The sequence below is a fragment of the Gymnodraco acuticeps genome, unplaced genomic scaffold (genome assembly GCF_902827175.1).
Source record: "Gymnodraco acuticeps unplaced genomic scaffold, fGymAcu1.1, whole genome shotgun sequence".
Taxonomy (NCBI): Eukaryota; Metazoa; Chordata; class Actinopteri; order Perciformes; family Bathydraconidae; genus Gymnodraco; species Gymnodraco acuticeps.
In genome coordinates this window covers 17118-43635 of record NW_022991515.1, presented here as the reverse complement: position 1 = coordinate 43635, position 26518 = coordinate 17118, and the positions used below count along the sequence as shown (strand labels likewise).

The window sequence follows — 26518 nt, the reverse complement described above, 5'->3', positions numbered from 1 at the left end:
TTAAAGTAGAGACACTACATACTGATATACACCTGAACATCAGCAGGAGAGGACTCTTTAAAGTAGAGACACTACATACTGATATACACATGAACATCAGCAGGAGAGGACTCTTTAAAGTATATAAACTACATACTGATATACACCTGAACATCAGCAGGAGAGGACTCTTTAAAGTAGATAAACTACATACTGATATACACCTGAACATCAGCAGGAGAGGACTCTTTAAAGTAGAGACACTACGTACATATATACACCTGAACATCAGCAGGAGAGGACTCTTTAAAGTAGAGACACTACATACTGATATACACCTGAACATCAGCAGGAGAGGACTCTTTAAAGTAGAGACACTACATACTGATATACACCTGAACATCAGCAGGAGAGGACTCTTTAAAGTAGATAAACTACATACTGATATACCCTGAACATCAGCAGGAGAGGACTCTTTAAAGTAGAGACACTACATACTGATATACACCTGACCATCAGCAGGAGAGGACTCTTTAAAGTAGAGACACCTACATACTGATATACACCTGAACATCAGCAGGAGAGGACTCTTTAAAGTAGAGACACTACATACTGATATACACCTGAACATCAGCAGGAGAGGACTCTTTAAAGTAGAGACACTACATACTGATATACACCTGAACATCAGCAGGAGAGGACTCTTTAAAGTAGAGACACCACATACTGATATACACCTGAACATCAGCAGGAGAGGACTCTTTAAAGTAGAGACACTACATACTGATATACACCTGAACATCAGCAGGAGAGGACTCTTTAAAGTAGAGACACTACATACTGATATACACCTGAACATCAGCAGGAGAGGACTCTTTAAAGTAGAGACACTACATACTGATATACACCTGAACATCAGCAGGAGAGGACTCTTTAAAGTAGATACACTACATACTGATATACACCTGAACATCAGCAGGAGAGGACTCTTTAAAGTAGAGACACTACATACTGATATACACCTGAACATCAGCAGGAGAGGACTCTTTAAAGTAGAGACACTACATACTGATATACACCTGAACATCAGCAGGAGAGGACTCTTTAAAGTAGAGACCTACATACTGATATACACCTGAACATCAGCAGGAGAGGACTCTTTAAAGTAGAGACTACATACTATATGCACCTGAACATCAGCAGGAGAGGACTCTTAAAGTAGAGACACTACATACTGATATACACCTGAACATCAGCAGGAGAGGACTCTTTAAAGTAGAGACACTACATACTGATATACACCTGAACATCAGCAGGAGAGGACTCTTTAAAGTAGAGACACTACATACTGATATACACCTGAACACCAGCAGGAGAGGACTCTTTAAAGTAGAGAGACTACATACTGATATACACCTGAACATCAGCAGGAGAGGACTCTTTAAAGTAGAGACACTACATACTGATATACACCTGAACATCAGCAGGAGAGGACTCTTTAAAGTAGAGAGACTACATACTGATATACACCTGAACATCAGCAGGAGAGGACTCTTTAAAGTAGAGACACTACATACTGATATACACCTGAACATCAGCAGGAGAGGACTCTTTAAAGTAGAGACACTACATACTGATATACACCTGAACATCAGCAGGAGAGGACTCTTTAAAGTAGAGACACTACATACTGATATACACCTGAACATCAGCAGGAGAGGACTCTTTAAAGTAGAGACACTACATACTGATATACACCTGAACATCAGCAGGAGAGGACTCTTTAAAGTAGAGACACTACATACTGATATACACCTGAACATCAGCAGGAGAGGGAAAAGGTAGTTTAATAATCATCATTGGAAATAGAGTATACTCTGCAAGCGTTGCAGAAGGATAATAACATATTTTGATAAATGACCTCTGGAAAAGCAGCAGTAAACAGAAAAAACAATTTCTCCTGCAGAATAACAACTGCACTGCTTTCTCAATTAGGTTTGAGGGAAGCATATTTTCTCCAGGATTACCGACGAATAACGGTCTTTGTAAAGTTTAGCTTGTCCTCTCTAAGCAGACTCTGATGAGAACCATATTTGCAATAATTCCAAAAACTAAATTAATCCAGGAGAAAACGATGTCTCCGTCGAGAATAAATTGACAGTTTTGTTGTATTGGTAAAGTAATTTTTAGGAGACCGGCTGTAAAATAAGGTCTTAACAGGTACAGGAAACACAAATGTGTGTGTGTGTGTGTGTTTTGAATTGCTTCCCTCTATCTTTGTTTTGTTGCCCATTAGTTACCAGCCTGTAAAAGGTTAGAGCAGGTGTGTGTGTTTTATGGATATTCAATAGAGAGAAACCAATCATCCACACACACACACACACACACACACACACACACACACGCACACACACTAAATGTCACACCTGTCATTGGCGATGTGGAAGAAAAGGCTTAATTATGCCTCCTCACAAACACACCGTTATTCATTATCTCTTTTTTCTTCTTCTCTATAAATGTTCTTCCCTTCCCAACCTCACTGTTCTTCCTCCTCGTGTGTGTGTGTGTGTGTGTGTGTGTGTGTGTGTGTGTGTGTGTGTGTGTGTGTGTGTGTGTGTGTGTGTGTGTGTGTGTGTGTGTGTGTGTGTGTGTGTGTGTGTGTGTGTGGGTAATTAGAATGTCCTCTCTAACAGTGTGGTGATGAATGGAGAAGCTGTCAGGAAACGCCTCCCACTACATCACACATGCTGCTTTGCATGAGATAGCTGCGGTTCAGCGATTCTGCTTCATTAGTTTTCTCGCTCTCAGGCGGACGCCATCGCACAGAAAACCACATCAAGGCGTCTCCTCGCTCTGGAGGGAAGTCGGGTTTAAGCAACACACTCAGACACGCTGCTTTCAATTAGACTGCAGTTCCCTCCTCAAATTAGGAGGGATTTCCCCAAATCCACTGTTTCCTGGGAAGAAAACATCGAACAAATGACTCCAAGTAGAAGCAAGTTGTCGACTTTCATCAGACTCTCTGCAGACGGAGGTTCATCTTCACTCAGATGTCTGAATATATAAACATATATCAATATATAAACATGGCACAGGTTGGAGGACTTGTTCTTGCATCGACAACATGTCAAATGAAAAGCCAACAAGGAGGGAACAAGGGATTCGTGTCAGCGCGTCAATCGCACATATCGACGTCTTTGTTAGCACTTTAAAGTCTGCTGTATTATCACAGGCAGCGTGTTGGTGTGATTACAGGGAAGGCATTTTAAAGGGGGGCGTTTCACCCCAATTATCAGGTGCATTAGTAGAAGTGTGCTTCGTTCTTGGCAGTGATTGGTTGATGGTTTTATTTCTGCAGAAAGAAAATAGTCCCTACTTTAAACTGAACACAAAAAGCTCTGTTAATTATCTTGAGTTACGTCACGATTTGCTCAAAAGAGACGATCCTTTTACACCACAAGTCGAGTGATATTTCAATTAGCAAGAAGCGTCTGTTTCTAACACCTACTTTGACGATAGCATGTGATATGAGGATGCTAATTATGGCGTTGTGGTTTCCTTACTGGAAGAAATGAATCATACATGCTAACAGGATCTCTTGATAGACTTCTATACAATCAGGACTTTTTGTATCAAGCCCTGCTGGATATTTAAGAGAATGCAGGTTTAAGGCATTTCTGGATTGGCTTCAATTCACTGTGTTTTTACAAATGGCTGGAACTTAATTGGGATCATTTTACTCAGGTTATAAATCAAATTAGAATCAGGGTAATTGTCTCATAGACTTCTTTACAATCAGACCTCTTTTTATCAAGCTAACCCTTAAGGCACTTCTGCATTGGCTTCAATTTACTGTGTTATTATTAATGGCTGAAACTTCATTGGGAACATTTTACTCGGGTCATAAATCTAATTAGAATTAGGGTCATTTTCTCAATCTGACTTGTTTTCTGGATGTTAGACAGACTTCGGTTTACGGCACTTCTGCATTGGCTTTAGTTTGCAGTCGTTGAGTATGAATGGCTACGAAAGACACTTTAAACTGGAAAAACATTTGAGCTTTTCATAGGTTGATCTTCTCTTCTCTCTCCCTGTGTAGCCTACCTACAAGGTGAAAATAATGAAAAATGTGATTTTTATGGACAGTTTTGTGTTTTTAAAATGAGATATTTCTAACTAGTGCTGCGTACCGGTACGCCGAACCGGTACTGGACTTGTAAAAAGTTTCGGTTCAAGTCCGGTTAAAACCGGAACGTCGGGAACCGGTACATGGACTCGCAAAAAAACTAGCACTTACGTATATTCTGGTGTCTGTGGTTATTTAAACATTCCCTGATAAACGTTATTCAGCGTCAATAAATTAGTGCTAATCCCAGTGTGCTCAGTGTACAACATCACATGTCATTTCACCTTCGATTCACGGTTTGAAAACGTAGCATTTCGCCACATGCTAATGCTAACCGGAAGTGAATAATTTTCAGAATAAAAGTATTAAGTTAAGAGTGTGAACTTCCGGTTTTTTCATCACTATGTATGTAGTACTGGACTTATAAGTCCGGACCTGAACCTGAACCTCTGGACGTGAGTCCGGACCTAAACCTGAATGTGAGTCCAGGTACGCAGCACTATTTCTAACTGAAGACAACAACATGCTGTCAATCAGTGTCAACACTTCACTTCTACCTGTCCACTTCACTTTTAGTAGCTTCTAAGAGTGTGTGTGTGTGTGTGTGTGTGTGTGTGTGTGTGTGTGTGTGTGTTTGCCGTCAGTCGTGGAGGGTGTGATGACACTCTGAATAGTTAGTCCTCCTCTCAGTCATCATGACAATCTCTATTGATAACTATGTCAATATTTCATCTTTTACGTTTAGCTAACAATTCCAACGTTGTGCCCGTAACTTTAAACTAACTGCTTGTATGTTATCCATAACCCAATATGTGAGTTGTTTTAATAATGATCCATTACTTGTAGGTCCTTTGAATACTAATTGTATTATCAAGCTAGCTGTTTGACCTTTTAATTTATTACTTTTAGCTAAGTATATAAATCTATTATCGATTACTTCTAGCTAGCGATCATATTAGCCCCATTTAAGCTAACTGTCAAATGTTTTCCCTTAGCTAACTTATATGTCAATAATGTATCCATTACCTTAACCAACTATTTCAATATTCTATCCATTAGTTTAAGCAATAGCTATCCCACATGTGTTTCCATAACGCTAACAATGTGTAAGATTGTGTGTTTGAGAGTGTGATGAAACTCTGAAGAGGTGTTTGTTTGTTTTGTATTCATTGGTACGATCTAATTTAAGTCAAATTGTGTTGCTAATGAATTTCTTGGTGTCCTGACATCTTGAATGTAATGTTACCCTCAGTCCTCCTGATAAAAAGAAACGATAGTTACGGCTGTAACTACGGTTCTATAAGTCCCGGATGACCGCCAGAGGCGGTGCTTTAAGCACTGGATATGTCCATCGCGCGCATGCGCAGCTCGAGTACCAATAACAACAAAGTCACCTGTGACCCACGTGACACCGGCTATATCAGCCGGTGTCGTCAGAGGATCTGTTCCCAGAATCTTCTCGCGAGCACACAAGAATTCTGAGTGACAGGGAACTCTGGCGGTCATCCGGGACTCATAGAACCGTAGTTACAGCCGTAACTATCGTTCTATTTCGTCCCTACTGACCGCCAGAGGCGATGCTTTAAGCCCTGGATGACTTATACCAACAATGTCATGAAGAATCCAAGCCCTTGCTCACCACTGGAAACAGCGGAGCTCGGCAAAAGGACCACGCCCAAAGAATGGGGAGTGGCGACATTGACCTGATGACAACTGGAGAATGTGCCAGAAGACGCCCACGACGCCGCGGCGCAGATGGTCTCCAGGGGCACCACCCTCAGGGCAGCCCAAGATGTTGAGATGCTCCTTGTAGAGTGGCATCTCAGCCTGATGGCAGGGGGGCGGCCACTGGCCCCGTAAGCCTGTGAGATGGTATCGACAACCCAGTGGGGCAGCCACTGGTTAGAGGGCATAACCTCCTTTAGTGCCGCCAGGGCAAAATCAAGAGTTGCTCCTACTGCCGTATACAGGCAGTAGCCTTGATATACGCCCTTTGGGCACCCCCAGGGCACAGCAACTTCGACGTGCTGTACTCCTGAATGTCAAAGCGTGCCAGCTTGTCAGGCTGATTGAAGTGGGTTTGTGGAAGCACCCTGGGCAGGAATGCCACATTTGCCCAAAGGGCAACGCCTGAGAGTCCCACCTCGGGCATGTATTGTTTATGGAGAGGACATGCAACTCCCCGACTCGCTTCCCTGAGGCTATGGCAAGCAGAAATGCTGCCTTCGTGGGCAGCCACCTAAGCCCCACCTGGGCCAGGGGCTCGAAGGGAGGAGATGATCGGGCATCCAGCAGCAGGGGCAGGTCCAAAGCCGGAGCCCTCGGGGTGCTAGGGGGACGCTTCCGTAAAGCCCCTCTCATAAAGAGGGACACCGACCTGTGGCACCCCGCCGTGGCGCCGTCAACCCGAACATTCTTATCCCCCAGTTGGGGTAGAAAGTGCGTGAGTGCAAGCTGCACAGCCCGAAGCTCTAGCACGTTGACCTGGCGCGTACTCTCCTGGGCAGACCGCTGACCCTGAACGGTCCTGCCCTGCCGCACTGCACCCCACCCTGAGAGACATGCACCTATGGTGATGGTCTCCTGGCGGGATGGGATGGCGCCCATGGACACGCCCACTAGGAGATAGGCCCTGCCCCTCCAGCGTGACAGAGAGTGGAGGCAATGCTGCGACACCCTGACTTCCCTGTGCCACTTGGCGTCCAAGTGAAGGCTGTTCAACTACATCTGCATGGGGCGCAACGACAGCGGGCCTAAGGGCCCAGCGGCCGAGGCAGCTGCCAGTCTGCTCAAGGGCCGGAGGAACTGAATATAAGGCACCATCTTGCCTGGCCCACGTGGAAGTAGGCATCCCTCAAGTCCACGGTTGAGAACCACTCCACCTGTGCATATGCAGTGGTCAGCATATAGAATGGCAGCACCTTCGGGAATCTGTTGATTCCTCTGAGGTCCAAGATCGGGCGAAATCCGCCGACTTTCTTGCTCACGAGAAAGTACGCAGAGTAGAACCCCCTGGGCTAAGCAGAGGGTCTTACTGGCTTGATTGCGTCCTTGGACAGAAGGACGGACAACTCTTGGGCCAGAGCTAGGGCCCCTGCCGGATCGCTGACGACTGTCAATTAGACCCAGCCGAAGGCTAGGGGCCGGAGCTGCGGTCCATACCCCTGGGTTAAGGTGAAAACCACCCAAGGGACGGAAGTACAGACCGCCCAGTAACTGAGCTGCTGCTGGGAAAGCAGCCGACGACCCAGCCCCCCGCCCCCTGGAGCCTCTTGGGGGGCGCCGGTAAGGCTCTGGGGCACGAGGCCGCCTGGAAGGCGGGCGACCTGGGGCACGAAAGCCATTGGGTCGCGCCGCGAAGTACTTTGCAGACCACCCCTGTAATCCTGCGGCTGAGTGCGGCTGCTAGAGCAGCCCCTGGGCCTGCTGGGAGTGGGCACAGGTCTGCGAAGACCCGAGAGCTGCTGCCTGGTCTGCCTAGCTTGGGCGGCACGCTCCAGTGCCTCCAGGGCAGCTGACCTAAACAGCTCCCCTGGCTCGACTGGTATGCTACGGAGGACTCTCCTACATGCCTCCGTTAGTGGTGACTGGGCCAGCGAAACCTGGCGACGAGTCTGTACCAGCGACAAGGCGTCCTCATACAGAGGTGCGTCAACCGAAGGAGGTGCGCCAACCGAAGGAGGGGCGTCAACCGAAGAGGGGGGGGGGGGGGGGACAGGAGGCCCGCTAGCAGCCCCTACACCGGGCCCAGGCTGAAGGGCCAAGAGGCGACTTCATCATGCCCCTATCGGCAGCTAGCCGATCCACTTTAGAGGACAGACTGTTTCTAGTCCTTCTATTGGGGGGAGCACACATAGCCATCGCTCCCTCAAGTCGCCGGGAACGGCCGAATTGATCTGGAGGAGGATGTGACAAGGAGAGGTGTCTGTTGGCTGCTGCCAGACGTTCCACCTCAGTGATTCTAGCCACTCTGAGCGCCCGAGGCATGCAGCTACAGCTCATGCAGGCGTTTACCGTGAGAACCTCCCTCAGATGCTCACATTTCGTCCCCACTGACCGCCAGAGGCGGCCGAGGCAGGAGGGGCAGCGGTCGTGGCCATCCTCGGGCTCAAAAGAAGCCACACAGGCGCTACATGAATTAGCCATTCTGTAGGTAGCCAGATGCAGCGTAGCCGGGAGCTGGTGTGGGAACAAAGCCTTCACCAGCTACCTGCTTAATGGAAAGAGTAGAGCGTTGCTGCTACTCGCCGAACAGAAAGAGGGATGTAATTACACCCACGTTACCGGCAGAGGGAGCGGGAGCGAGAGCACTGCCTTCACCTGGCTGGATTAATAAACACGGCAGTTCAGCGTCTACCAGGAGCGGGGGCGAGAACACTGCCGGCTGAGTTAGAGACGAATGCCAGATGCAGCATAACCGGGAGCGGGTGCGGGAACACAGCCTTCACCAGCTACCTGCTTAACGGAGAAACAAGGCAGTTCCGCGTCTACCAGGAGCGGGTGCGGGAACACAGCCTTCACTGGTTGAGTTAGAGACGAATGCCAGATGCAGCGTAACCGGGAGCGGGTGCGGGAACACAGCCTTCACTGGTTGAGTTAAAGACGAATGCCAGACGCAGCGTAACCGGGAGCGGGTGCGGGAACACAGCCTTCACCAGCTACCTGCTTAACGGAGAAACAAGGCAGTTCCGCGTCTACCAGGAGCGGGTGCGGGAACACAGCCTTCACTGGTTGAGTTAGAGACGAATGCCAGATGCAGCGTAACCGGGAGCGGGTGCGGGAACACAGCCTTCACTGGTTGAGTTAGAGACGAATGCCAGACGCAGCGTAACCGGGAGCGGGTGCGGGAACACAGCCTTCACCAGCTACCTGCTTAACGGAAAAACGAGGCAGTTCAGCGTCTACCAGGAGCGGGGGCGAGAACACTGCCTTCACCAGCTACATTACATTACATTACATTGCATTTAGCTGACGCTTTTATCCAAAGCGACTTACAATAAGTACATTCGACCAGGAAGACACAACCTTGAAGAAAACAGAATCATATAAGTACATCAGGTTTCTACCAGCTACCTGCTGAACGGGAAGAGTAGAGCGGTGCTACTACTCACCGAACAGAAAAAGGGATGTAGCTACATCCGCATGACCGGTAGAGGGAGCGGGAGCGAGAGCACTGCCTTCACCTAGCTGGGTAAAATAAAGAAGCTTAACAGTACACGCAAGATGTTAGCCGAGCAGCTGCTGCTAACGATCAAGCGAGATCAAGTCAAATAACACATATGTTTAAGACCAGATAACTAGCTTCTAAAGAAGAGAACAGCACAGAGCCGTAGTTACAGCAGTAACCATGGCCAGTGCTCACACGGCATATAACCGTAGTTACAGTAGTAACTATGGCCAGTACTTACACGGCTTAGAAGCGTAGTTACAGTCATAACTATGGCCAGAACTTACACAGCATAGAGCCGTAATTACAGTAGTAACTCTGGCCAGTACTTGCACGGCTTGGAACCGTAGTTACAGTAGTAACTATGGCCAGTACTTACATGGCTTGGAACCGTAGTTACAGTAGTAACTATGGCCAGTACTTACACGGCTTGGAACCGTAGTTACAGTAGTAACTATGGCTAGTACTTACACAGCATAGAGCCGTAGTTACGGTATTGACTATGGCCAGTACTTACACAGCATAGAGCCGTAGTTACGGTATTGACTATGGCCAGTACTTACACGGCTTGGAACCGTAGTTACAGTAGTAATTATGGCCAGTACTTACGGCTTAGAACCTTAGTTACAGTAGTAACTGTGGCCGGTGCCTAAAAGTGTCAGCCAAACGGCTGCCCACTAGATAATATAATATTGGGAGGATGAAATCCTCCTTAATGGCCACACATGCAGAGCACACGGCACACACAGTGAAGATTGTTCTCTGCATATCGTCCTAGTGCTAGGAGTCTAGTACTAGGAGCAGTAAATACAACGATATAGCGCTACTGCAACCATACCATGCGTTTACCGGGAGCGGGAGCGAGAGCACTGCCCTCACCGGCTGAGTTAAATAATGAAGCTTAACAGTACATGCAAGGTGTTAGCCAAGCGGCTGCTGCTAACAATCAAGCAACCAAGTCAGAACACAATGTTAAGACCAGATAATTAGCTTCTAAGAAAGAGAACAGCCCGCATAGAACCGTAGGCCATGGTTACAGTAGTAACCGCACATGCGGAGCACACAGCACCCGCAGTGAAGATGTTCTCTGCATATCATCCTAGTGCTAGGAGTCTAGTACTAGGAGCAGTAATACAACGATCAAGCGCTACTGCAATCAAACCCTATGTACCGGGAGCGGGAGCGCTGCCCTCACCGGCTGAGTTAATAGTTAAGCTTAACAGCAAGGTGTTAGCCAAGCGGCTGCTGCTAACAATCAAGCGACCAAGTCAGAACACAAATGTTAAGACCAGATAATAGCTTCTAAGAAATAGAAAGTACTTACCTTACTCTCTGCATCTAAACGAGAAACGGGTTAAATTGAATGAGGGACACAGCCAAAGCTGGGACTCAAATGCTAATGATAGCTCGGGCACAACGCCACAAGCAGAACTTTCAAAAGAGCATAAGGGCAACTTTATGGGAGAGGAAGCGGGAACACTGTCGTCACCAGAAAGTCTAAGCCAAACAAAAAATAAGACAGCAATCAGGACAACTTGGCTGGGAGAGGGTGCGGGGACACAGCCATCACCAGCAACAAGCTGACACCAACCTATCTGTCGAGGCTCTGCACAGCCGGCCACAGCTCCTGGAGGACGCGTTAACGACCCGTAGCTCCGACTGTCAGTCACGAAGCTGCACGCGGCCAGCTGCTTGCAGAGCAATCCCTCAGATCAAACGTTCAAACCTGAACGCTGTAGGCTACAAAAATGTAGCCACGGTACCCTCGCGCAGCGAGAAGATGAAAGGAATAGATCCTCTGACGACACCGGCTGATATAGCCGGTGTCACGTGGGTCACAGGTGACTTTGTTGTTATTGGTACTCGAGCTGTGCATGCGTGCGATGGACATATCCAGTGCTTAAAGCACCGCCTCTGGCGGTCAGTAGGGACGAAATAGAACTCTGAATAGTTATTCCTCTCCTCTCAGTCACCATGTTGATCATCTCCCTGCAGAGTTCATCTCCCTGCAGAGTTCATCTCCCTGCAGAGTTCATCTCCCTGCAGAGTTCATCTCTGTGCTTTCTGAGCTCAGAGAGGTCCAGCTGAGAGGAAGCAACAGATACCTGGGAGTCACGTTTCAACATTTAGCACAAAGCTGCATTCAGAGTGACTTCATTCAGAGTGACTTCATTCAGAGTGACTTCATTCAGAGTGACTTCTGCAGAGCGAACAGAAGGAAGACGTCACTCTTGATGAAGCTGAGAGACACAAACACTCAGCTGCGTTTACACAGCACCTTCTTCTTCTTCTGATTAATGGAGGCTTCAGTCCAAATGAGCAAGGATCAGAGAGAGGGGGGAAGTAGTGTAGTACATATACTTCGTTACTGTACTTAAGTACATGTTTCTGGTATCAGTACTTTACTCCACTACTTATTTTCCTGACCACTTTTTACTTTGACTTCTTACATGTTGAACACAAATACCTGTACTTTCTACTTCTTACATGTTGAACCCAAATACCTGTACTTTCTACTTCTTACATGTTGAACCCAAATACCTGTACTTTCTACTTCTTACATGTTGAACCCAAATACCTGTACTTTCTACTTCTTACATGTTGAACACAAATACCTGTACTTTCTACTTCTTACATGTTGAACCCAAATACCTGTACTTTCTACTTCTCACATGTTGAACCCAAATACCTGTACTTTCTACTTCTTACATGTTGAACCCAAATACTTGTACTTTCTACTTCTTACATGTTGAACCCAAATACCTGTACTTTCTACTTCTTACATGTTGAACTCAAATACCTGTACTTTCTATTTCTTACATGTTGAACCCAAATACTTGTACTTTCTACTTCTTACATGTTGAACCCAAATACCTGTACTTTCTACTTCTTACATGTTGAACCCAAATACTTGTACTTTCTACTTCTTACATGTTGAACCCAAATACCTGTACTTTCTACTTCTTACATGTTGAACTCAAATACCTGTACTTTCTACTTCTTACATGTTGAACACAAATACCTGTACTTTCTACTTCTTACATGTTGAACACAAATACCTGTACTTTCTACTTCTTACATGTTGAACACAAATACCTGTACTTTCTACTTCTTACAGGTTGAACTCAAATACCTGTACTTTCTACTTCTTACATGTTGAACACAAATACCTGTACTTTCTACTTCTTACAGGTTGAACTCAAATACCTGTACTTTCTACTTCTTACATGTTGAACCCACATACCTGTACTTTCTACTTCTCACATGTTGAACTCAAATACCTGTACTTTCTACTTCTTACATGTTGAACTCAAATACCTGTACTTTCTACTTCTCACATGTTGAACTCAATACCTGTACTTTCTACTTCTCACATGTTGAACTCAAATACCTGTACTTTCTACTTCTTACATGTTGAACTCAAATACCTGTACTTTCTACTTCTTACATGTTGAACTCAAATACCTGTACTTTCTACTTCTCTCATGTTGAACACAAATACCTGTACTTTCTACTTCTCACATGTTGAACTCAAATACCTGTACTTTCTACTTCTTTACTTTTACTTGAGTAAAGAAGTTTAGTCAGTACTTCTACTTTTCCCAGAGTATTTTTAAACACGAGTATCTGTACTTCTACTTGAGTAAAGGAAGTGTACTTCTACTTGAGTAAAGGAAGTGTACTTCCACCATCTCCTAAATGTATTTATACATTAGGACATAACGATGTTAAGCATGTGAGATGCTCAGGACAATAACAGTGTGGTAAAGGACTTCACTCACTCTCGGACCTGAAGGCAGAACAGGACAGCGAGATATGGAATATTATTGAAGATAGAAATCAAAGCAACTGTAACAGGATGTTTGCAGAGTTCGATTCAGAAGAGCTTCTTCAAATCTGCAAAAAACGTGATCAAAACTACAGAAAAATACCTTTTGAATTGACTTTAGTGGTTGAGAGATTTAGCTAATGATGTCAGGAAGAAATTATTAGAAGAGTAAAGTCAACTTTGCGGGTTTGTTTGTTTGGGGTGAGATTAAATAAGTTATACTTCTTCTCACTCCCTTTCGAACACTAGATGTGGGACTGTGTATGTTGCTAATGTTGTTGTTGTTGTAAATGTCACTTTGTTTTGTTTTCTAAAATGCACTGCAACATTTTTTGTTTTGTAATTATTTATTTGCACTTGTTTGAAATACATTTATCAATCAATCACACTTTGAATGTGGGACCAGAGAAGCAATCCATGCATGGTTAGGTTTGTTGGAACAATTTACAGTTTTGATAGTAACTTCTCCTGATCTGGTTTTTCAACTCTGATGCAGCTTCTTAACCTTTTCATGCCAAGCTAATGAAGAGTTCAAAATATGACGAGTAAACAGACTATATCGGGAGACGTTGCTGAGATGGAGCTCATTTCAGTCGCAACATATTGTGAAATCAAAAACAAATGAAATCCTCCTCTGAAGGCGAAGTGTCGACAGCAGGTTTGAAAGCTGTGGGTGTTTTTGTTTTTATCGCGATGTCTTGCTTTGATTTGAACTTTACTTCACAATTTGATGAAGAGTCTGAGTATCAAATGTCTATATTTAATCAGTCTATCAAAGCTTTAATAGCTAACTTATTCCTCTTGTTGTCGGCACTCTGTCTTAGTATTCGTTGATATCTCTCAACACGTTGTCGGCAAACTCGTTTAGAAAAGGCCAAAATATTTAAAAAATGTTGTGAGTCCCAGTTTCTGCTTCAGTTGAACGCGTCACGCTTCATGAGTTTTGTTTTGGAGCCTAAGGGTTTGGCTTTAATCCATGTAGGACCTGTAACTGCGACACAATGCAATGAGTCTGAATGAGCCAGATCAGTAGCGTGCGAGGAAACTCACTTCTGCACAGAGCTGCTGACTGACGTGATTCAAACCACCAGATATGGTTCTTTTTCAACACCTGTTCCCTCTTTCACCTTTTCCCTCTTTCACCTGTTCCCTCTTTCACCTGTTCCCTCTTTCACCTGTTCCCTCTTTCACCTTTTCCCTCTTTCACCTTTTCCCTCTTTCACCTGTTCCCTCTTTCACCTTTTCCCTCTTTCACCCGTCGAAAAGTTCCATTTGCTTCAGCTGATATCTGTGCAAGATAAAAACAATTGCTGCAGAAACATAATCCATCACAATGAGTCACTCCTGTTGCCACCGGTAATGCACAGGAGTCCGCTTGTTACAGCAACACACAGAGAGTGTAGCTTCGACAGAAACAAAAGCAGACACCATATTAAGCGTTCTAGATGAAATAAACCAGGTTATTATTAAAGGTGCTTGTTCTGATTTCCACAGCATAGTGGAAGAACTTGAACCCAGTGAATGCCTGGAGGCGAGGAAACATGATTAACGTCTGAAAGAGATCGTGTAAAGTACATATTATTTGTAGTAAATGATGCACAGTGTGAGGAGTGTTAACATGGCATAAATGTGTCAGCTGCAAGAATGCTGACAACACCAAACGCTATTTGAACAGAACAATACATAATACACAATTTAATTTACATAATGCAATATCTGCGAGTATCAGTAGTGTTTGCTGCACTGTGCAAATATTAGCACTGAAAAGCAAACTGAACATATTTGTAAATCCGTACGAGAAACACTGCTCACATTCCCGCGCCGTGTGAATCTAAATTAAATCAGTGTTTTTCTGTTTCTGGCCCTCTACCTGCCAATTTAGAGAGATTGTTTGTTAGATTTCATGTGCACAGGGCAACATGAGGTCCTCACTAAGAGTTTACCTTACTGTATGACTCATATCGCAGCAGTACAGAATACTAAGCTCACACACAGTGAATACAGTAAGCTACACACTCTGAGATTGAAATTGCACATACTGTAGAAAGAAGAGAGAAAGTGGTTCTTTATTTATATAGTTGTGCTGGTGTACCTGTAGATAACTCTGTGCAAACCAAGAGTAACGATGCATGGAGGCTTCACATTCAGACCCAAAATACTGAGCAGAATTTGAAACAGTCTGGAACAAAATGTGATGCTGCAATTTTGCAGAACAGTGTTTTCATAACATTTTCCAGAAGAAGGAGATACAGATTGATACGTAAACTGATGATGTGTTGACAGCAGGTTTTAATCAAACATCCAGAGTCTGATATCAGTGGGGACTGTGAGTTTAATATGATATATTTCCTGATTAGGGTGTTGCAGGGATGAGTCCAATCACTTTAAAATGACATTTTACCAGGTTGTTATCCTGAAATATGGTCATTCGCTGTCTTTAGCTTAGCGGTGGTGACGTGAAGTCATGTGACCGTGCTGTAGTTCCTTTTTAGCCCAACATTAGCCTCCTTTAGCTTAGCGGTGGTGACGTGAAGTCATGTGACCGTGCTGTAGTTCCTTTATAGCCCAACATTAGCCTCCTTTAGCTTAGCGGTGGTGACGTGAAGTCATGTGACCGTGCTGTAGTTCCTTTATAGCCCAACATTAGCCTCCTTTAGCTTAGCGGTGGTGACGTGAAGTCATGTGACCGTGCTGTAGTTCCTTTATAGCCCAACATTAGCCACCTTTAGCTTAGCGGTGGTGACGTGAAGTCATGTGCCTGTGCTGTAGTTCCTTTATAGCCCGACATTAGGCTCCTTTAGCTTAGCGGTAGGGCTGAACGATTAATCGATTTTAAATCGAAATCGCGATTTGAAATGATGCGATTATCAAATCGCAAAGCCTGCGATTTTTTTTACATTTTTTTTTTTTACAATTTTTTTTTGTTTCTTGTGTGTCAGTCATCCACACCAATCCGAAGTGCTGTGCTCTACATGTACCAGCCATTGTTAATCAATCAGAAGTAGCCCATGATAGAAGGTGATAGACAGATTGATCCAATCACCTGCCAAGTGCTTCTGAAAGTGCCTGCCCTTTCCAAATGGCTTCCAATGGAGCTTTATATGGTTTCAGAGTGAGGTTAGTGATGCTCCATCACATGTTTCTATTACAGGGAGAATCTTAAACTGAAGCTTGACTTTAAAGCAACCCAACGGAAGTTTCATGTAAGTTTAGTTTTTTCACTCGTAGCTCGGGCTGCGGGGGTGCTAGAGACGGGAGTACTTTGATAGCCGGAATTATGGCCGCATTTTACAATAAACTTCCGTTGGGTCGCTTAAAAACAAATATTGCAAATCACAATCGCAATATTTGTCAGAAAAATTGCAATTAGATTTTTCCCACAATCGTGCAGCCCTACTTAGCGGTGGTGACGTGAAGTCATGTGACAGTGCTGTAGTTCATTTTTAGCCCAACATTAGCCTCCTTTAGCTTAGCGGTGGTGACGTGAAGTCATGTGACCGTGCTGTAGATCCTTTATAGCCCAATATTAGCCACCTTTAGCTTAGCGGTGGTGACGTGAAGTCATGTGACCGTGCTGTAGTTCCTTTTTAGCCCAACATTAGCCACCTTTAGCTTAGCGGTGGTGACGTGAAGTCATGTGACCGTGCTGTAGTTCCTTTATAGCCCAACATTAGCCTCCTTTAGCTTAGCGGTGGTGACGTGAAGTCATGTGACCGTGCTGTAGTTCCTTTACAGCCCAACATTAGCCACCTTTAGCTTAGCGGTGGTGACGTGAAGTCATGTGACCGTGCTGTAGTTCTTTTTTAGCCCAACATTAGCATGTTGTGGTGTTAATATGCAACCCAGTCTCATGGCATTTCGTGTTCACCAACACGATTTTTAATCTATTGATTCGTGTTCACCAACACGATTTCCCTCTTTTTTTCGTGTTGCACAGCACGATTTTAAAAGCAATGTATTTCTACTGGTAATGACGCTCATGGAAGCACGGCATTTGTTTGTGTCGACTGTCCTTAAAGGCAATGTGAGCGTCCATTCTCATTGGATAACGGAGAATTGTACACCCGGAAGTAAGTATTCCCCTTACTGTCGATTGATTTTACAGTGATATCTGTACTACTCATCGACTAAAAAACACCAGATTATCCTTGTTAATTACACAACATTGATTGGTTTAAATTGTGTGCAATGCTTTTGTATTTTTCCCCTTCGATTCGGAGAAACAAATATTTTTTTCGGAGTAAAGGATGGCAGAAGACACTACACTACCCAGAATCCCCAGTTATCGTTTGGACTACACCATGTGCTCTGTTTGACAAACCCCGTGATAGTCCTCAAGCTCTGTGATTGGAGAGTGTGCTCCGAGGGTTACGCCGAGCCTCGAACAGCACTTGAAATGGGATGGAACCACGGCAGACTGTCCAAAACTGGATTTGAACGGGTCCACCGCGTCCCCCCCCTCCCCCACCCCGTCCCCAGAACTACACATGCTGGCTATTCTGTTTCGCAACATGTTCTCTATCTATGGCACGTCTCTACTGGGAGTTGTAGTTTTAAAAGACGTTTTCGTATTTCCCATAATAAGAAGTTGCCAGTATTAAACTGTGTACATCCCTGGAGGTTTAGGGGATAGGAAACACTCACATTTAAAACATATAATTAATAAATGGGTAAAAATTGCTTGTGCCCATAATGGGCAGCATTAATATATATATATACATGCCAGCTAAGGTCAGAAGAGCTTTATTTAACAGCTGGTCTTATGTTTGTGACCCCTGTTGTTAATTGATAACATTACATTACATTAATTGATAAGCCTGAAACATGCACTTGTCAAGGTTCAGAGGCACATTTTGCAAATATGGCAGTAGCCATCGATCAGCTTAAGATCAGATATACTTTATTGATCCCAAGTTGGAACATTTGCGTTACATCAGCATGTGTAACAGTTGTAAATATGCAGTGGTGTTTATTTGTAAATCATTTAGTATAATCACACAAATTCTGTGTTTTATATTTAACAATTCTGTGTTCTTTATTTATTGATTGTTCAATACCTGACAAGGCCGGAGATGAAATATCTACATACATCTTATAAGAGTATAATACATTATGTATAATATCAGTTAAAATAAGTGCTTCAACATAGTTAACATTGCTGGAGGTACGCACAAATATTGATAGATGTCTTGTAATGCACTATTGAGGAACCTGCGACCCAAGTTTTTCATTCAATGCAGAACTACACCATAGTTGTGTAGGCCTATATGATATGTCAATAAACCTTAGAAAATCTTGAAATCTTGAAAGGGATGTGCAAAATAGTCATTATATACAGTCTTTAATGAACTATTAGTAGAGAATAACGAGTAATGAATATACTTTATAGGGATCCTATTAATATCTAATAATAAAAATAATGAAATTCAATAACATGCTTTAACCACTAGGTGTCCCTTTATATCAGCTGTGCACCTTTATGGTGTAAATACAGCCTATCTACCAATTGGATCAAATATAAAAGTCAGCCGAATTAGTGTTGATACTGCAAGGAGACGTATTGTGTGAAAAGAAATGTAAGATGTTGTTTAATGGCTGATATATTTATGATCCACGTCACGTTTTCAGTTCCTCATGTTTGTCTAGAAGTCTTCTCATCAGGGCTCTATAAATACAGAACTACGGCAGATATGTAATATTTAATGCAGCCGAACCGTGTATTACAATGCCGGTATGTGATGACTTCCAAAGAGAAAAGCAAGCACACTCGGAATAAAGTATTATTATTTTTTTTTTTAATGTTTTCGGTCTGTTTCCGTTATTTGTTAATGACGATGTGCTGTGAGATGTGAGACTGGAATTGCACAGGGGAAAATAACGTAGGCTATCTTTAGATGCGGATGTTGTTAAACTAATATGTTTGCGCTGTGGACCAACACTATACATTGACGGGGAAGGGGGTAGCAATAAAGATAACACCATTAAACAGTTACACAACATAACAGAAATAATATCGATAGCAGCGTCCCTAGCAACCACCTTGGTAACAATGAAAACGTTGTATGGACACAACTTCCTGAAGTAATCTTCATAATAACTAGCAAACTAAAGATCATGTACATCCACTGCACACATAATCTGAAATAACAACTCATATTTCTCGCATCAAATGACATCGAAACGCATTTTAATGACCAAACTAACTTTAAAATAGGCATTTTCCACCGAGAATAAAACGAAGTTCTGCCATGGTTTTTTTTTCTGCAGGGAGAAATTTGAAGATCACGTGACGCCAAACAGAGCACATGGTGTAGTCCAAACGATAGCTGGGGATTCTGGGTAGTGTAGTGTCTTCTGCCATCCTTTACTCTGAAAACATATTTGTTTCTCCGAATCGAAGGGGAAAAATACAAAAGCATTGCACACAATTTAAACCAATCAATGTTGTGTAATTAACAAGGATAATCTGGTGTTTTTTAGTCGATGAGTAGTGCAGATATCACTGTAAAATCAATCCACAGTAAGGGGAATACTTACATCCGGGTGTACAATTCTCCGTTATCCAATGAGAATGGACGCTCACATTGCCTTTAAGGGCAGCCGACACAAACGAATGCCGTGCTTCCATGAGCGTCATTACCAGTATAAATACATTGCTTTTAAATCGTGCTGTGTAACACGAAAAAAAGGGGGAAATCGTGTTGGTGAACACGAATCAATAGATTAAAAATCGTGTTGGTGAACACGAAATGCCGTGAGACTGGGTTGTAATATGTGGAGATCCTGCTGAACAACACGTTTAAGTATCATACACATTTAGAATATTTTCGGCAATAATCCAAAATCACAGGGAGAAATCTGATTGGACCAGGGATATGCTGCCTTCAGGGACCTACACAGAATTACCTTTGTTCCACTTCAGTGACTGACTGCTGCTCACATGTACCTCCAGACTGACTGACAGTTAATGAAATAGTGAAGGTGGAAACAGTCGAAGTGAGAAAACAGTGGGAATTATGGATGATGAGATGAAACAGCTGGAGTAAGAAAGTCGCAGTCAGTCAGGACGGAAACAAGCCGCCTGTCAGCATTAATAGACAGAAGAGGAGGGGAACAGAGAGGATTTATGTTCAGGGCAAACAACCTGTCAGCAGCCATAACAGAGGAGACGCTCAGAAACGTACTGAGAGCTAAACCAATCATTGTGGAGAACATAATGATCTAGATCAGCGATTCCCAACCTATGGGCCACGGCCCCCTAGTGGGCAAGGTATTGCAAGTGGGCCACCAAATAATTTGCAAAACATTATGTCTTGTGTGGAAACATTTCATTATTAAGATTTGTGTGTGTGTGTGTGTGTGAGTGAGTGAGTGAGTGTGTGTGAGTGAGTGTGTGTGTGAGTGAGTGTGTGTGTGAGAGAGAGTGTGTGTGTGAGTGTGTGTGTGTGTGTGTGAGTGAGTGTGTATGTGAGAGAGTGTGTGAGAGTGTGTGTGTGAGAGAGAGAGAGTGTGTGCGTGTGTGAGTGAGTGAGTGTGTGTGTGAGAGAGAGAGAGTGTGTGTGAGTGAGAGAGAGAGAGAGTGTGTGTGTGAGAGAGAGAGAGTGTGTGAGTGTGTGAGTGTGTGTGTGAGAGAGAGAGAGAGTGTGTGAGTGTGTGTGTGAGAGAGAGAGAGTGTGTGAGAGTGGTGTGTGTGTGAGAGAGAGAGAGTGTGTGTGTGTGTGAGTGAGTGAGTGAGTGTGTGTGAGAGAGAGAGAGAGAGAGTGTGTGAGTGTGTGTGCCCACAGGAGAGAAGATGAAAGCAGATTCTGTGGAGACTTTTTTGGTGTCAGCTTTGAAGAGTAATTGAAGGCTCACTTTTAAAGAATCAGATTCTGTGTCGTCTGAAAGAAAGCTTGTGCGACTTTTTCCATTTCTTTTTGCGGATATACTTTTATCTAGAGAGTCTGACAATAAGTGCATTCAACCGTGAAGATACAAAGTCAGAACAGCGACAATTCTTCAAGTTGATCAGCTTGCAAACTGTTTTGATAATTGATGTTGGTGCTGCAGAACAGGCAGTGTGACCTTTTGAACATTAAAGCATGGAGGACTGTTACAAAAGTACAAAAATAGACCTTCAAGTTGGAGCTGATCTAAATTCCTGGCCAGATTCTGAAAAAGTTATTTATTTTCTTTAACAATGCAACTGGCAAAGATTTCGGCCTCCTTTCCAGTTGCATTTTGTGACGTTTTCGAAGGCAGAGATCAGGACTTGGTGTTTTTTCTGTGGTACAACAGACTTTCATGATTATTTGCATCTCCAAATGTTGTCCATACTTTTGTGTAGAGTCTTACAATAAGTGCATTCAACCATGAAGATAAAACAGCAACAGTTCTGCAAGTTGATCAGCTTGCAAACTGCTTCCATACTTGATGTTGGTGCTGCAGAACAGGCAGTGTGACCTTTTGCACATTATAGCATGGAGAACCATCCATCCATCTTCTCCCGCGTATCCGTGGTCGGGTCGCGGGGGTAGCAGTTCCAGCAGAGAGCCCCAAACTTTATTTTCCCTGGCGACATCAACCAGCTCTGACTGGGGGATCCCAAGGCGCTGGCATGGAGAACTGTTAATGAAATACTGACAGAAAAAGACCTTCTACATTTTGGAGCTGGTCCAAATTCCTGGCGAAATAAAAAATGTTTTATTGGCTTTGGTAAAGGTTGCAAGAAAGAGCCTTGGCAAAGACTTCGACCTCTGAATTCCTTTTTAGTTGCATTTATTGAGAGGTTTTCTAAGACATAGTTTATATCAGTATTGTATTGGTCACTTTATTGAACATGTTGGAAACAAAACAAACAACAATAATAATTATTATAACAATGAGAAGCCAAATAAAAAAATTGTTCAAGGTATAAAAAAATAACAATAATTAATTCTCAAATAGTTGACGTCATGTTCAAAAGGGGCAAGAAGCTTAAACACGTTTCTGGTCTTCCTCTAGCGTACATTGTTCATGAAAATAAAAGTTTAGGTCATCAGCATCCGTGATATTTGATTCGTTGTTTTAAGCAAATCATTTATTTGTACAAACATCCAAAAACAAATAACTTTTACAACGACAATAAATCTTGGCTTTTCTTCGTTAGAATATTCTTTCCTGATGATTTCTGTTCGCTCCTCCAAATGATTTGTATATATCTGAGACCCATAATATAAGCCTACAAATAGCGCGATTGGAGACCTTTATAGCATGGAACACTTGCAAAAATAAGACCTTGTACATTTTGGAGCTGATCCAAGAGATTAAAACAATTGTCCTTTGCTTTCGTAAAGGTTTCAGCAAAGAGCCTCTGAGTTTTTCTTATTGGTCTTTTTCTGCGGTAGAATATTCTTTCCTGATGATTTCTGTTCGCTCCTTTCTGTCCCGCTTCTCCGAATGTTGTCCCTACTTGTAGGAGCCAAAATGCTACTTAGCCTGAGTTTATTATTTGTATTATTATTATTATTTGTTAATGTCACTTTTATTTGTTGAGCACTTCCGGCAATCGTCACATGGGTGTGGTTTGTGTTGAACTGTTTTCTGTAGACCGTTTTGGTCCTAAGAAGTTAAAAGGCTTTTTGATTTTGTTTCTTCAAACAAACGATATCTTCAACCTTTCAAACCTCAGTATGGACTTTCTCATTGAAAACGCGTCGCAGCATAAAGCCAAACTCAGCCTCTTGGGACTCAAAGTTAAAGTTCTCCTATCATGAAAAATTCACTTTTTGATGTCTTTTATACCTAAATATGTGTCCCCAGTGTGTCAGGGAACTCTTTCCTAAAGGTTTCAGGAGAGAGCCTTGGCAGAGAGCCTCTGAGTTCAATGCATAGTTCAGATCTTGGCCTTTCTCTGCGGTTCGAACATACTTTCCTGATGATTTCTGTTTGCTGCATCTCCAAAGTTGACCCCTACACCTTTGCCTCGTCACATATCTTCTTCTCCTCCTCCTTAGATATCCTCAGATATGTTCAGCCATGTTCAAAAGGGGCAAGAAGAAACTTTTCTGGTCCAACCTCCTCTAGCATTAATTGTGGTAGAATATTCTTTCCTGAAGATTTATGTTCGCTCCTTTCGGTCCTGCTTCTCCACATGGCTCGTCCCTTCACCTTTGCCTCGTCACATATCTTCTTCCTCTCCTCCTCCTCAGATATCCGCGGGCTGCAGGGCTTCCTGGACCAGACGTCTCGGCGCGGCATGGACGTGGCTCTGCAGCGCGTGGACAGGAACATCAGCCAGGTGTTCAGCAGCCTGTTCAGCTCCATGAGGACGGAGGAGCTGAACAGATACCGAGACACTCTGAGGAGAGCTATCCTGCTGCTGAGCCCCCACGGAGCACACACCTTCATCCAGCAGGTCGGTCCTCACGCTGTGTGGTGTGCATGTATGTATGTGTGGGTGTGTGTTTTTGTGTGTGTGTGGTTTCACTAACGTATTGATGAAGTACTACATGGCATGTATGCACACATAAGGATCAAGAGATGTGTGTGTGTGTGTGTGTGTGTGATGGCAAAAGACAAAACGTGTGTTAAGGGAACAGATGGATATATATGGGTTGAAGAATTGACCGGTTGGTTGTTGTACGATTACGTATGAGCACGTTAGGGGACACGTGAGCCTATAAAGAAAGTAAAAATGTACGCCGTAAGTTACTTCTCCTAACTGTACAAAGGAAACAAGGAGGTGTATCAAGGGAGCACTTGCATATATGGAAGAAACGTGACTTAGTTCAAAGGGAACAAGTGATCCTTGTGAAGGAAATGTGTGAGTGTCCATATGGAAATAATGACTGTACATAGAATGGGAACATGTATTGATTGATTGAGTTATTGATTGACTGAAGATTAAACTTGTTTGATTTGTCGAAAGCCAACACAAAAATGGCAAACACAGTTTGCACCAAATGTAATTGACAGTTTATAAAATGAACTTGATTTAATTTGTTAGACCAGACTGAGAACAAGAGAACAAGTGAGTCTGTTAAAACAAGCCTGAGTAAACAAGGAAGAATTGAGTGTACATGCAGTAGGAAAACAAACGTGTGTGTGTGTGTGTGAGAGAGAGTGAGTTAAAGAAACAAATGTGTGTGAAGAGATTCAGAGTGAGCATCAAAATCTGTCTGTGTGTCCAGGCCAAGCGGCAAACTGTGGGGAACAGCCGGGAAGCCAATACGGAAGTGCCACACACTGCAGTTCATATATTGGCCGATAGGCGATGGCTGCAGAAAGGAGCAATTTCCATAGACCCCCATGTTAACATGCCCAACTTTACAGCAGAAAAAAACATGTTTCTACCCCTGGCTCCATACATTTTATTATCGATATAGTTAGATTCCACCTTCATGATTATGGATCTGTGAGTGAATTGTTTTCTAACGCGACCCTTTATATTTATATTAGGTCTTAAAGTTTGTGCATACATTAGGGCGTGGTCACTTTGATTGACAGATACGTGCCTCACTGTCAGCTAACAGCAACTTGTCCAATCTGCTAGGCTACAACCATAGAGGCTACAACGTTAGTTAGTTGTAGTTACTGTACTTGATCCTTTAGCCGTGTTCGTGGTGATCGTGCCTGTTAGGGAATATTGTTACAAATACCAGATAATTAAAATGTCGTGCTGTGCGCTTGAATGTACTAACAGAACTTCCAAGAAGTCTACTTTCAGCTTTTTTCGGTGAGTAAAATGATAATATTATACATGTTAACCCCGTTAGCAGGTGTTTGTGTGCTTGTTAGCTTAGCCTGTTATGTAGCTTATTAGCCAGCTAAGGACGTAACCCTTTATACATATATACAGTTTAGTTTATGATTCAGCCTTGGGTAAGACTTTTATACTATATGGCTATGACGCCCATAATGCTAAACGGGAGCAAATGTTAAAAGGGGTGGGCTGCCGGAGTCCACGCCGCCGAAGCTAACGGGGCTGCAGGGTGCTAGCTCGCTAGCGCGTCCCGGCGGCCGTAGCTAGCACCCTGGGGCTCCGTTAGCTTCGGCCAGCGGCGGAGTCCGGCGTTCTAACTGGAGATCAAGGAATGCATCGTAACGCGGACTTGGTTCGCCTGCAGCCCGCTGTAGTATTAGCTAAATAAATGATGTTGAGCAAGGCTTATTAAGCTGAACACCGCCACAATTATTCTGCTATGTATCGGTACTTATTTTATTTTATTAACGTGTGAATGACAAGCATTAAGAATAATACCAAATAGCTAATTATCTTGCAGATTGTCTCGTTTGATTATGAATGTAACGTTTATATAGTGGAACTACACTGTTTTATCAAAACCAAAGTGCCACGCAGTGACTTGGTATGCATGTATTTCAGCAGGAAATGTGCAACCTAGATGACATTTACCAACACAGACTATATAGAAATATTTGTAAAAGTTGTTCATGCGTTACTAAGTGAATATGGCATTAACCCTCCTGTTGTCTTCGGGTCAAATCTGACCGATTTACTACTTTCATCAATCATGTTTACATTCGATTGATACTGAGAGCATGTTAGCTTAGCTTCTTAGCCTGAGCTAGGACTCGAACGTCACGCTCGTTGGCAGCAGGTCCCGCCCTGTCCCGCCTCGGCTCCGCCTGAGCTCCGCCTCTTTGCCCTTATTTGGAGAAGGCGGGAGTTAGACTCTGACGACACCGTCGAGCCGTTAGTGGCCGACTCCGCCTACTAAGGGCTTCACGGCAACTCTGCAGAATCCTATGGGTGACGTCACGGACCCTACGTCCATTTATATATACAGTCTATGGTCCAGGCTTTCTGTCCATTAACACATTGATGATCCGTGTGTGCGTGTGCGTGTGTGCCAAGGTGTGAGTGGCCACCTGGAATGACAGATGGATCACACGCACACACACACACACACACACACACGGAAGCTTTTCCAAGGCTATGCTGGGTTTTGCTCGATGTTAATTAGCATTTTTCGTCCTGAGTGCTCTCTATGGATGACACTGATTTCCATTCTATTTGTTTACGTTTCACAATTTTGAGAATAAGTTACTTACAATCTTGGCTTCCTGATAGCAGAGGTGGGAAGTAGTGGAGTACAAATACTTTGTTACTGTACTCAAGTACATTTTCTGGTATCAGTACTTTACTCCACAACTTTGTAATTATACTTCTTACATGTTGAACTCAAATACCTGTACTTTCTACTTCTTACATGTTGAACTCAATTACCTGTACTTTCTACTTCTTACATGTTGAACACAAATACCTGTACTTTCTACTTCTTACATGTTGAACACAAATACCTGTACTTTCTACTTCTTACATGTTGAACACAAATACCTGTACTTTCTACTTCTTACATGTTGAACACAAATACCTGTACTTTCTACTTCTTACATGTTGAACTCAAATACCTGTACTTTCTACTTCTTACATGTT

General features: G+C 43.5%; 2 protein-coding genes across 2 annotated transcripts in view; one reads left to right on the top strand and one right to left on the bottom strand.

The window, feature by feature from the left end:
• LOC117533364 (glutamate receptor ionotropic, delta-1-like) overlaps positions 1–24109 on the top strand; it is a 99140-nt gene extending 75031 nt beyond the window's left edge. Inside the window, exon 2 of the mRNA XM_034197059.1 lies at positions 23271–24109. Coding sequence (XP_034052950.1) covers positions 23271–23551 — 281 coding nt within the window. The 3' untranslated portion in view covers positions 23552–24109. The remainder of the gene's footprint in view (positions 1–23270) is intronic.
• LOC117533361 (stonustoxin subunit beta-like) overlaps positions 1–26518 on the bottom strand; it is a 42771-nt gene that overhangs the window by 8487 nt on the left and 7766 nt on the right.